A 14755-nucleotide genomic window follows, 5' to 3' on the forward strand; every position below is an offset into this window, starting at 1 on the left:
CCTCAGACTACATCCCAAATTAATAAACATGATAAAACTGACCCAAACAAACACTAAGTCAAAAGTGAAATTCAGAGGCAAACTATCAGAACCATTCAAGATCAAAACAAGACTGCATCAAGGCAGTAGACTCTCACTGCTACTATTTAACTATGCTCTGGAAATGGTAATGAAGGAGTGGCTCAAAAAATACCCCCCCAAAAAAAAAGTAGGCCAAAAAATCAAAAGAAACACAACACCTTGGTTTAGCTGACGACTTAGTACTGCTAGCAAGCAATATCGACAAACCTAAAACACACATATAAGAACTTCTAAAACATTGCAAATAAAGTTAGCCCAAAAATACCATTCCAAAAGAGAGAAATTACATCCCAAAAATCAACATAAGTAAATATAAATGGTAATAAAGTCAAAATAATAAATAACCCAATTTAAATACCTCGGAGAAATAATAACAAACAACCAAAACAAAAAAACTTCAATCCAAATACGAATTAACAAACTAACTAAAGCAAACAATTAACCTGGTACACCTGCATAAAAAATGCCTATCCATAAATGCAAAATAAGACACTATAACACAGTAATAAAACTGAAAGCCACATATGCAGCAGAAACATTCACTCTTCCACTTAAACGAGCAATCAAAAACACCAGAAAACTGAAAGAAAAATTGGAAGAATCTTCATCAACAAAAAGTACCAGAACAACGGGTAGTGGTGGATCATGCCCAACAGAGTTGTGAACAAATAGTTAGAACCCATCACTGATACCATGCTAAAAAGGAGACTAGGATTCTTTGGACATATCATGAGGATGCAAAATTCAGACTTCTGAAACAGCTGGTACAGCACAATCTTGACTTGAAAAACACCAAGACAGGGAGCAGATGTATCAGAAAAATAAGAGAGGATCTGAAGGAAATTGGCCTTACACCAAGAGACAAGATAAAATTAAATGAAAAAATCAGGACAAAAACACTCGAACATATGAAAATATATTGGGAAGACCACAAGGCCCAAACAGTCCCTTCGAAGAGATTTGTATTATGGACTGACAAAAGTGATCTTATAAAAGATAAACATACTATTTTCCAGATATTTTATAATAGTGAGAACTAAACACACATGTGTGTGCTGTACTAATTATATGGTCACAAAAATGCAGTTCATCTAATAGTACACAAGTGAAAAATGTTTACTTCTGTAATCAATATAAAAATACTTGGCAGAAATCCTCAAGAACCATTTATAAAATCAATCTACATAGTTCAGATACATTTCAACTGTTAAATGGTCATCTCCAGTAGGTAAAAGAAATTGATTATATATATAAATTCAAAAGCCAAACAAAAATAAATAAACAATTGAAATAGAAACAAATTAATTAAAAAAAAAATGAAAACCAGAAAAGATAGAAAAAAAATTAAAATACATCATAGCTGTAATCAGACAAAGACAAAAGAAAAAGGTAGTTAACAAAGTAGTATTCTTTCTTTTTCTGTTTAGCCTATGGAACCACCGTAAGGTATTACTTCAGAGAATGAATAAGGATATGTATGAATAACATACAACTAATAACTTAATAACTTAATATGTAAGGATATGTATGAATATAAATGAAGTGTAAGTCTTGCACAGTCTCAGGTTGACCGCTCCTGAGATGTATGGTTAACTGAAACTCAATCACCAAAGAACACTGGTATCCACGATCTAGTATTCAAATCCGTATAAAAGTAACTGCCTTTACTAGGATTTGAACCTTAGAACTCTCGACTTCAAAAACAGCTGATTTGCAATGACAAGCTAACCACTAGACCAGCCCGGTGGGCTAACGAAGTACTCTTGACCAATTAAACTCCTTTTAAATAAACTCCATACCCTGTTCCATTCCCAAATTGTAATAGAACTACATACAGTTTGTATGCATCTACAAAATTATACTCTAAAATTTTATTGAAGAAACAAGACATTTCTATGATGTTTGAACTTTCAGCCTTTATTAGGTACCAAACTATAGTTCTGTAAATGCCTACAAAAAAATATTTTACATATATGTGAAATTGTTGATCAGAAGCACTTGATTATGCCAAAAAGATTACTATTAATAAACAAAATAATAAAAACCTATAAGTATCATTCATTACAATTCAAATAAAATAGAAAACCCAATAAATAATTTTGGAAATATGTAAATACAAACATTTCCAAACAACTATAAGGTGAATTTATACAGATTTTTCATAAAGCTGCAGGTATATCATTATCTGTTAAAAAATATATTACTCAAAAAAATGTTATCAATCTTTAGGTAAATTTTAAAAAGAAGACTCATACATTATAATATTAAGAAATAAAAGGAGTTTCAAGTGGTAGTATGTGGTTTCCAGAAATCCTCAGGAGGTTACAAATATTCCACAAACTATAAAACATAACTGCACACAAATACATTATTTAATGAAATTGAAATAAACCACTAAAAAAATGTTAAAAATTAAAAATATTCATACACTATAAATTTAATATTTATTTATACAATAATTTTATGCAGTACAAATAATTTTATTCATTGCAGTACAAATAAATTAAAATGATTGTGATTGGTGAACAGAAATCATTCATCGACCTCCATAACATGGGCTTACAAATAAGTAATTGATGTAATTTCTATTCTAATATAAAAAAAATTTGCAATGTTGAAACTACTAACCAGAATCCTCATCCCACAAAGTAACTAACAAAAATTTGAAACTTCCCATATAACAGTAATCATTATTATATTTTAGCAATGTTATTAAAATGTAAAATTTTAATGATGTTTAGCTTAATAAATGGAAATAAATATTATAAACTATGTTTAGGAACAGAAACCAACCGCATCTAATAGTTTAGAAACATTTGTGAATGGGAATTCATTATCGACAGTGTTTTTCTGATAATATAAAATAAACTAAGCAGACTTATAATTTGAATAGTTTCAGTTATTAGAATAATTCTAAAATTTCACATTACTTAAATTGATTCTAGAAGTCCTTGATTATGTAAACAAAGAAGTAATATTCATAACAGTATTGGAAAGTATATTTTGAGATTGGAATCTTAAATACAAAGATGCAGTCTTTTGATTATCATATATTATCAGTAAATTTAATGAAAAAACTTGATTTTTTTTCCATTAAAAATAATTAAAATTTATGGAAATAATTTTATTTCTTCCTAGATTATTTTGTATTTCCAGGTTTAATGATCATAACTGATTGAAATCGCTTAAGGTACCTACTTAGATATTCAATCAAATCATTTTATTTCAGGTTTATTCAAACAAACTGTATTAATGATATTTATTTTGCCTTTTCAAGTTCTTTAGGAACAGCCATATTACTGGGATGGTTTTATAATTATGAAACTTCTATAGAATAGTTTATTATCATAGATTATTATTGGGGATCAGAAGTCAATTTCTTTGTTACCAGTACACTTTTGTTTTCACCAAAGTATGATTCTATTAAGTTATTTAATTCCACTTTCTTAATGAAGAGCATTTAAATTTATCCAAATAATGAAATATTAATGGAGTAGTTTTGTATTTAAAGGATTACAAGAGTACATGATCTTGTTGTTGGCAGTCAAGTGACCCTAGCAACCAATGACAAATAATTTAAATCACTTTTGTTTTAACAGAACGTTTAGAAATGACAATTGTTTTCAGTACTTCTAATTAAATACCACTGAGATTGGAATAGATAATATAATATTATATCATTAATATAACATTTATGTCTTTATGGACTATATTTATCAATTTATTTCATGAAGGTCGATCAACTGTTCCTGGTTAACTATTATATGGTAATTACATCCTAAAAACTTGGTTTTTGTTTATTTCATATGCAGTGGGCAGTGCATTTTAATGTATTAAATAAATATTACTGAAATTTATCTTAATGGTGTAATTCTAATGAGATAGTGTAATATTTACATATTTAAAAAAAACATCCACAGGGATAAGTTAAATTCAATGAAATCTTTTATGAATAAATATAGCAACACAGACACATGACTTAAGAAAAATTTTAAGATTTAGTTAGATCTCAGATCGTATGAAGTTTTCTAATGACCATGCAAAAACACTTTCAATTGTTCATTTTATTATATTTAATTTCATTTAAATGAATAGGTAATGCGACTATAGTTTAAGTTAAATCTGAAATTTATTATTGAAAATGAAATAGTTTATTAGTTATTGGATTTAGATAAGGTTTGTACAAATTTTAATTCATAAAAGGAACTTTTCCATTAGTTTATTTACTTGTGTTAGTGAATTTTGGGAGAACTTTTACACCGTCTGCCAGGTTATCTGTAACTGCTAAATAAATTTCAATGATGCTTTATAAGTTTAACTTGAGCTCATTTAAAATATGGTAAAAATAAATTTACAAAAAAAAATTAAATTTAAATTTAAGTGAATAAAAATTTGAAATTTTACTAGGAAAAGGGGAAATCAAACCTAAAGTAAAAAAAAAGCTGATAACACAGTTGTAGGACTTTCCCATCATGCAGTTTTTTCTGATACGCGGCTTACCCACATAACTTAATTTAAAATATTTATCAATTTATTTAAATGTAATATTTTTTGTTTATTCAATTCAATGATTCTAACCAAAGTGTGTGTGCATACTGTAGTTCATTCGCACAGATGTGGCAGTTCTAGCAGCCACTTTAAATACTTTACATTTTAAATTCAGGTAAAATATTTATTTATTCACTTTATTCATTTATTTAATTCTACCGCTTACCTGGGAACATCACAACACAGCAGACTACAACAGCTGTACGTCAGTGCTACACCAGCATTCCTTGTGGTGAAAGGGGGTACCCACTGACATAGTATACTTACTTAGCCACTAGTTTATTTAGAGCACTTTTTGGGGTGTTAGTTTTAACTGTTAACAACTGTGCCTAAGAAAAACAAGACCTTAAATAGGGGAAATTTTGAGATGATGATCTTGCTGTACAACCTCACCCCCTTGACTTTTTAAGTTAAAAATTTAATGGCATCAATGCCCCATATATAGAAGTAATCTGACCAAGTTTGGTCAAAATCAGTCTAGCAGTTCTGGATATATAATGAGTGCAACACCGAATACATACATGTACATATGAACAACCAGAAAATTTTCATCTTTTTTTTGGGTTCCTAAGGTGTCAAATCATCTAGAGCTGGTGAAAACCACATATTCCCAAACTTGACCAATACTTAGGAAGGAAATATAAATAACAGGTTAGGTAAGATAACCAATTCAGACTTTTGATTTGTTTATGATCTTCACAAATAAGAGGATTAACCTGTATTAATAACTAACAATAGTGAAAAACAGCCACTGTTGAGCAATATCAACCAGTATTACTAAAATACTTTTTCTGTATGGATTATATGAATTTAATTCATTTATCCAATACACCTAATTATTAAATATATGGATAGGAGGCAAACAAAAGTTTATCGCAGAACAAAAAAAAAACCAATTCAATAAAGAAAATCTTTTCCAGAATTCAAAGTGTGCATCTTTAAGAATAACACAAATGATTTGTTATTACATAACTTATACTAAAAAAATAAGTTTTGATACTAGTTTATGTTTTAAACTATTTAGTTTAAATAGCTATTAAAAATAAAAATGGGATTCTTTATAATCTAAATAAACAAAATAAAATTTAAATTATTTGTTTCCCATATTTCAATTTTAAAAAAAACTCAAAATAAATAATAAATATCAAACCTGCTTGACGTGGCTATCAAGGTCTCTAACTGGATTTCTTTCCGGTGGTGTATCAGATGTGCTAGTGGTGCGAGCTTTAGGAGGTTTTGGTGACCCCACAGGAGGTTTGGGGGACCCGGGCCGGGCCCCTGACGGGGACCGCATCTGTGATAATATGTCCAAAAAGTCTTCTTTGAAGGACCTTGCACGACGTGCAAGCTTGCCCCCTCGTACCCTTGGTGTACTTTCTGCAGATTCACCTAAAAAAAAAAAAATAGTAAATAAATAATAACAATAAAATAAATATATAATAAATTAATAAAAATAAAAAATAATAAAGAGTTTAAAAAAACAAGTAAAAGGTACAAGATTAGTATCTTTTTCAAATATTATGAAAACAACCCCACTCTTTTCACAGCATGAGCAGAAAAAGAATAATAGTAGGAGTGTATCTCTGGTAACATCATTACATTTATAATTATCTGGCTAATATAATTGTGATGATTTTAGAATTCACCTTAAAATATGATTACTGACATTTAAAAAAATGTCCTCATCAATCTATTTAAAATGAATTTAATGATTCTTAAAAAATAAAAACAATATTACTCTACTGGTGAGTTTTCAAGTAATATTAACTTAAGAAATAGGTTAAAAGAAACTTGAATATTCTGCATCTTTATTTATCGAATACAAATAATATGTGGGCTTAAATAATTTTCATTAATGGCTTTTAAACTGTTATTTATTTTACATTTATCTTATTTATTATCTTCAACCATTTACTAACAATAATTTTACTGTTTTAAAATATTATTATGGTCTTTAACTACTACCTTTTAATTTGAAATTTAAAAATTTATCTGTTTATTGTAGTTATCATATTGTTGTAGTTTATCAATAACGATTTTATCATACTCAATTCAAATAACACACTTTTCGATCAATACTTAAAAGGATGGTTACAAAGACTATTATGCATTATATGATAATAAACTGAAGTAAGTTTTTAAAACTGTTTTATTACATAAATTGGTTCAGTGTGTTGTTACAAAAGTATAAATCTCATAATTTCATTATTGATGATATGGAAAAGGCATAGCAGTTTATATATATTTTTTTAGAGATGGTGCTCTGAACAAGGCTTTAACACATGATCTACTAGCTAGGCAAATGCTAAACCAATTTCTTTCTCTTTATATCAACAAATTAATAAACCTATCTATTGATAAGCTCTACCTAACATATATTATAATTCATTGATCAGAACAAAATATTAATTCCTTTACTTCTGGAATTTGCAAAGAGCTGGACCTCTGTACATCATCAAGTAAAACTACTGGGAGAAATGCCATGCTATTTATGCACTCAATGCAATGACAACCTAACGAAGCACGTATTAATTAAAACTGATATACAGAAAAATATTAAAATAAATATATTTCCATATCTTTAAAATCCATTTTCTAACACATAAATCTCTCTTTTTAAAACATGAGTCAGAGTCATATACCAATAAAAATTTCTAACAGCAGATACAAATGACTTTCAAGTAATAAGTTAGTTTTCAAAAATTTCATAAAACAATCAACGAAATAATTTTTAAGATATCCAAGTTTCAACAAAGGCTTAAAAAATTAAATGGAAAAAATAATATTGCAAGACTTGCTCACAAACAGACTAGAAATACAAAAATAAATAATAATAAAAAAATAAAATAAAACAGGAATTTGCTATTTCTTTTCCATAAGGATGGCGACAATATGATGAAATTGGATTTGTATTAAGCTTAAAATCTGACCATTCCCTAGCGAATGCACAGCAAGAATTAATTAGAAACATTACGTCAGAAGGAAGATCACCAAAAAGGTCCACCAAGGACTGTAGGGCTAGAGAGTAAATAAATAAGAAAATGACATAAATCCAAACACAATAACAACATTTTGCAACAAAATTTTATAATCACATTTTTTTACTTTTCAACTAGATTTTTTCTATTCTACAACTTGGAAACATAACAAGTAAAGCTGCACGTCTATTAATTTTCTTTTAATTATATAATGTTTCTAAAATGGTGGGCTGGCTATACTTTTTTGGATTCTATTTGTAAAACTAAACAAAAAATATCCTTAAGAAAAATGGCAATTTCTCCTTCATTCACCCCCCATCTGCCATTTTGTTATCTTTATTTAAAAATTTATAACTGAAGTTTGGATGGAGGAATTAAATTAATTATTTTGTAAGCATCTTTGTAATAAAGTTTTAAAATCATCAAAAATTCAGGACTTATTTGCAAATTTCAAAATGAGGCAGACATGTTTATTTTTCAGTCTGTTATAGCTCCATAAATATAGTTTAGTTTTATCAAAATGTATGTTATTTGGAACATTAAGCCTTTTATTTTGAACAAAATTACATTTTATTTTTTAAAATTGGTTAACAAATAGCCGAGTTATGGTAGAAAATTGATGTAATTTTTTGTCTAGTTTCATGTTCTCCACTTTACATTCAATTTGATTAAATATTAATTGTTTTATTTATTTTTAATTCTAGTATTGTAAATTAGTATCAAATTAAGAAATAATTTTCTCACAATAATAGACCTAATAATTAAAAAAATAAAACAACTATCTGTGATAATCTTACGTTAATTGCTGTAGAACATTACTTTTTTTTTAAATACAGTTAACAATTGGTAAAAGTTATAAGAGATTTTCAAAGTATCCACCATTAGAAATTACACAAGTCTCCAGTCTTTTTCTGAGAGATTGTCTTAACCGTTCAAAAATTCTGGGGGTATTCCTAATTTCTTGAAATCTTGGATCCTTTGTTGAAGATCCTCAATGTTGACTATTGGAGTTGAATAATAATATGTTTCAAATGGCCCCCTCTGATAAAAGTCAAGAGGGTGTAAGTCAGGTAATCAGGCACTGCCCAACCGCGGCCTATCCATTTTTCAAGGAAAGTTTCATGCAGGAAATGTGATACTGACTGACTGAAATGTGCTGGAGCTCCATCGTGGTGAAACCACATATTCCTCTTAATTGTAGAGGTAGGTCTTTCAAAAAATGTGAGAGATTTCCAGTCAAATGAGCAAGATTAATTTCTCCATTTAAATGATTTGGTAGAATGACAAAACCCAAAATATAGTCATTGAAAATACCTGACCATATGTTCAGGGAAAATGTTTGTTGATGGCTACTTTGGAAGGTACTATGAGGATTCTTGTCGCTCCAAATATGCTGGTTGTGATAGTTTTGAACACCATTTCTGTTGAAAGAAGTTTCATTTTTACAATGTTAACATGATCAGCATTAATAGTCGCTGTGTAAAATTACTCAAAAGTGAAAAATTAATAAATTATTTTTTTATTATTATTATATAATGTTACATTTTACTGTGAGAAAATTATTACGTAATTTAATTCTAATTAGTATTAGAAATAACAATAAATAAAAACAATTAATATTTAATTGAATTGAACGTAAAGTGGAGAACATGAAAACTGACACAAAATTACATCAATTTTCTGCCATAACTCAGATATTTGTTAACCAATTTTAAAAAATAAAATGTAATTTTGTTCAAAATAAAAGGCTTAATGTTTTACCAAATAACATACATTTTGATAAAACTAAACTATATTTATGGAGCTATAAGAGATTGAAAAATAAACATGGCTGCCACATTTTGTAATTTGCAAAGGTATTTAAATCCTGTTTTTTTGATAATTTTAAAACTTTATTACAAAGATGCTTATTTAATATTAATCTAATTCCTCTATTCAAACTTGAGATATAAATTTTTATATAAAAATAAGAAAATGGCGAACCATTTTTCCTAAGGATATTTTTTGTTTGGTTTTACAAGTGGAATCCAAAAAAGTACAACCAGCTCACCATTTTAGAAACACTCTGTATATTTTACATGAGATACAGTAATAAAAGAAGATTCAAAAACAAAATTTATTTTCCACAGAAGCTAGGTTTTTTCTTGGGTGCACAACGAGGTTGTCATTATCAGTACCTGGGCACAAAATTAAAATAGGAAATAATTAACAATAAAAATTTACCTTAAAAATTAAACAGATCTAAAACACTTTATGAACTATGACAAGTGTGAAATAAAGACAATATTAACAATATTAAAACATGTATAAACAGCATACATGGGTGAAACATACTATAGGAATAATCAAATAGTTCAATGTAGATGCTCAACCTTAAGAAACAAGACATTAAATAACATCACTGTATTGTTTCCTAAAATATTATGGATGTTAGCACCTACTATAAATTTTCAACACAATGTTGCATAACAGATACAATCCACAAGTATGTGGGTAACATTAGATGACAGTCATAAAAAACACAACAGGTTTTGAGTCATGAGATGTCCACGAGTGATTCTAGTGTGTTCTATATGCAAAATGGCAAATAGTGCTCCTCTTGACAGCAACTCCTGGATGAAGAGCCCTACAGTTATAAAGTATTTTTAACTAAACAAAGTTTATTGTCAATGGTAGCATTCCATTCACTTTGCCACTAATCACGAACCACCCTCTTCAGAAAATAAAGATCATCAGAAATAACATGATTTGAAAAATTAGGCTGCAAACAAGCCTCTTTTACTGTACTATCATTATATCATATTCATGTTTCAGATATAACAGGCTGTATCTCACAGACAACAGGGTAACTGAAGTACATGTCACTCATCGCCTGCAAGGCGCTCATGGAATCTGTACAGACAAGTATGTGTCGGAATCTTAGCACAAGTATATTTAAGGCCTTGATAATAGCATACAGATCTGCGACGAAAACACTGGTGATGCTGGGAAGACTAAACATGTACGTTCTGTGGCAACCAGACTCAAAAGGAAAATATGGAAGTCACAGTATGGAAGTCACTTCCACTTTTTGGCTACACATGTTGTGCAATGTGTTTTAAAGAATCTAAAAACTAATGAAAACAAACTTGATGAATAACCTGTAATTACTCTAATTTACAGGTTTTATACCCCTTGATTTTTATTGTAAGTATACTGTAGTATATAATGAGAAGGTTCATGACCTTGAATATAGGTGGAAGTCATGGCATCAATTAAGCTAACATAATGATGCAGATATGATATTAAATATTATTTGGATATCTGTAGAATAACCAATGAGGTGAAATAAAAGAAATGAAATGAGCTGTCATTATAACTATTAATTCAAGTAAGCTTTCATACTTGTAGGAAAAATTGCATTTAAAATCCAGCAGTTCTATAATACAAAAATCCCACTATCCTACATTTTCTCATAGATAAACTTAGTGTAAGTAGGTTTAAAGGCGATTAGAAATATGATGTCATTAAAATTATAAATGAAAAAATAATAAATGATTTACATTTAAGTTACATGAAACTCACTCTTTCAAAGGACCTTTTAGAAAAAAATCTGCAATTTTTATTATTATTTATTCATGAGACTGTTAATTTCACTCAAGTAATGCATAATTACCTCTGAAAGGTTCTTTAGAACAATTTTTAAGTTATTTAAAAGTAATTTCTTTATAATTTTATAGCTAAACTAATCTGACAAACTCCGCATCAATATTACAAAATAATAATGCGAGTCTTCAAGTATGTTAAATAATGATAACTAATGAACAGGCATTTAAGTTAGTGAGAAAGTATTTAATGATTTATAAAAACATTTGACACTAAATATATTTATTAAATAATTTAAACAAGTATCCATTTCTATTTTATTGATTATCAATAACAAACAGTTAAATAAAGTAACCTAACTGATTCAATTATTCTATTGGAAGTTCATTTATGAATATTTATTCATACTATAAAAGAATTATAAACCAGCCTTTTTAAAAAAGTAAAGGACAGAGATAATAACAAATAAAAACAGTTAAGGTTAAACAATAAATAAAAAGAAATGTATACTTATTAAAAGCAATTGACATTTAAGATACAACATAATATATAAAAATAGTAATGTTGGTGCCAAAGGTGAATCATAATCAGGGTCAACTTGTAGGCCAATAGTTAAAGACAACATTAACAGCACTTTAAACGTGATGCAAGACCAGGTATGGTGTTTTAATAATAAAGAGTTTAGAATATGTATGAGACATTTTAATAACTAGACATAAAAGTTTTGAAAAGAGAAACACAAACACTACTACCAATTATTTATATTTAACACCTACATCATACAATAAAATGAATCATTTACAAATGAATCGACAAAATACTTTAACAATATGTTTTGCAAATCAAAATTAAAAATGTAATTATAATCACTGGCAACCCAATAATATATGAATAATTAAATACATTTTTAGTATAATAGCAATTCATTATTAATCTGTTGTTCAAAAACAATGTTTAAAACATTTGTTTAAATGTTTCAAACAAAAATTGTATAAATTTTTAATAAAACTTCTTATATACTAAATATCATATTTAAGCAATTTGGTAATAGATGGTTGTGTAGGTGATAAATGCAAGACAAAAAATAAGAAATGGTTAAACTCTTTATTACATAAATTTTGGATAACAACATTAGAAAAGAACCAAAAGGAAAAGTATCAAACCACTAATAACTATTTAAAATGATGGTTGAAACAACAAAAGAAAATTAATGAAAAATTAAATTTTTAAAAGTGAGAGGCACATTTATGAATTTTAAAAAATGTTCAACATTTCTGATAACCCAAAAAAATATAACAATTACAATTTTTTTCATCAAGAACTCTGATCTCCATATATACATACTCTCTTCACAAAAACCTTAACACATAAACCTCTTAACAAACAGTATATCAAATTTTATGATTCTAAATTAAACCATTCTCGAGATATCAGCCAAACAGAGGCCAACACACATGCATGTATATAACACATCATGAGTACTACTGAATTTTATAACCATAATTTTAATACTTCAGACTCTGGAACCTCTATGATGATACAAAAACGTACTACAAGAGAATGAAGGTAATGGCAAACAGGGAAGATAAATAAATTGTTTACAGTTCATGATTAACATGGTGTTTTTTAGAAGATAAACTACAAGATATTCAACAGAAGAAGATTTAAAAATTAAAAGACAAAGACAAAATATGGAATGAAAATAAATACTCAGAAAACAAAAGTAATGAAGATGAGAGATAATAAGCCAGTGAATCCCCCCCAAAAAAGGAAAAATTGAATTAGTAAAACAGTATAGATATTTATGTGCATGATAATAGAAAACTGCTTAAGGAAAAATGAAACAAAACCAGTAAAACAATGTCTAAGGAACTATTTAATAGAAAGTTATTAAGGTGTCCCATTTGAAATGCTCTATTTTTATTCTGCTATCGTAAATTAATAAATAGGAATATTGTTTGTTTCCAGGTGCCAACCAGAAGCTGAACTGTATCAGTTTCGGTGAAAATTGTGGTTTTGGAAATTCATCCCTGGTGTCCAGTAAAATTAAAAATGGCAACACTTCCAGAAAAAGAACAGGTTGTGTGGTGGTACATGGAACTTCAGTAAATATTGGCTGTGCAACAACAATTCCATCAGGTGTACGAGAGAGATCCCGCAGATATGAAGAGAATTAAGGCTTGGAAAGAGAACTTTTTGGAGACTGGTTCAGTAGCTAAAAAGTATGGCAATGGCCGACAAAGGGTATCAAAAGAGAACGTGAAGCATATCCCCAGAACATTTCAAAGAAGCCCACGTAAATCCATTTACAGAGCCTCATGGGGACTGAATATCCCAAAATCAACCATCCACAGAGTTCTGCATAAGTGTCTGAAGTTATATGCATACAAAATCAAAGCAATTAATCAAAGAAATGAAACCAGAAGATACGCCGAAGAGAGCAGTTTTTGCAGAAAACATGTTGGAACACATTGTTAGAATCCTAACTTTTTCTCATCAATTACATTTACCAATGTTAAGCCATGTCAATCGTCATAACGTAAGAATTTTGGGGTCACAGCCTCCTTGTGAGATAACTGAGTTTGAGAGAAACAGTCCTAAACTTAATGTGTGGTGTAGTCATGGAAGATGCAGTCATAGCACTGTTCTTCCTCACTGAAGGTACTGTAATGGGCATTTCATATCTTAACATGTTGGAGCAATTTGTGTTCCCACAAACTGAGTATGCATCCTAATTTTTCTCTTTCAGCAAGATGAGACTTCCCTGCACTGGCTCCTTGATGTAAGGGAAAGGCTGGATGTGATGTTTCCTGGTAGGTGGACTGAAAGAGGTGGTTCAATTCCCTGGCCACCAAGATCACCAGACATAACTCCTCTGGGTTAAGTCAAAGACAGAATGTATACAACAAAAGTAGCAAACATCCAAGAGCTGCATGAGACCTTTGGAATGCCACTGCAACCATCACACTAGAAATGCTTCAATGAACATGACAAGAAATCGCCTATTGGCTGGATGTACTTTGTGTGACTGGTGGGGTGCATGTGAACGTGATGTGATGTAATTATTTTTTATAACTTGATAAGACAGGCTTTAATTTAATTTTTGTTTCAGGTTCATATACGTAATATTTTGGGAAATAGTGTTAAATAAAAATAGGGCATTTCAAATGGGATACTCAATAAAATGGAATTAAACTTGATAAAGAATCTTCTGCTATGCTTATTTCAGTACTAATGTGATTAATAGAAACAAAGAAAAAGGGAAAAATAAAATTTTAATGTATTTGAAATCTAGAATGAGAGATAGCAGAAAATTAAATGAGCAGGGAGTAAAAAAAAAAAACAGACGTAATGATAAGACTGAAAGAAAATTGAAACTTAATTGGACAATTCAGAATAGAAAAGCTGGGACCATATCATGAAGGGAGGATTGATTAAAACAGTGGTGGAAGGATTTTTAGAAGATGGAAAGAAGCAAAAGCTAGAAATAATTAAAATTATAGAAAATGTAAAAGGAAATGGAGCAATCAACAAACTCAAAGGTTTAGTGAGAAATAGAAGAT

At 28.9% G+C, this 14755-nt stretch overlaps 1 protein-coding gene across 8 annotated transcripts in view; it reads right to left on the bottom strand.

Moving 5' to 3' along the window:
• The window catches only part of C3G (C3G guanyl-nucleotide exchange factor), a 260568-nt gene that overhangs the window by 100772 nt on the left and 145041 nt on the right, over positions 1-14755 (bottom strand). For all 8 annotated transcript variants that reach the window (XM_075370566.1, XM_075370568.1, XM_075370572.1 and 5 more), the window contains one exon: positions 5780-6018. In XM_075370566.1, coding sequence (XP_075226681.1) covers positions 5780-6018 — 239 coding nt within the window. The remainder of the gene's footprint in view (positions 1-5779; positions 6019-14755) is intronic.

The sequence above is a fragment of the Lycorma delicatula genome, chromosome 7 (genome assembly GCF_047948215.1).
Source record: "Lycorma delicatula isolate Av1 chromosome 7, ASM4794821v1, whole genome shotgun sequence".
In the NCBI taxonomy this organism is placed as follows: Eukaryota; Metazoa; Arthropoda; class Insecta; order Hemiptera; family Fulgoridae; genus Lycorma; species Lycorma delicatula.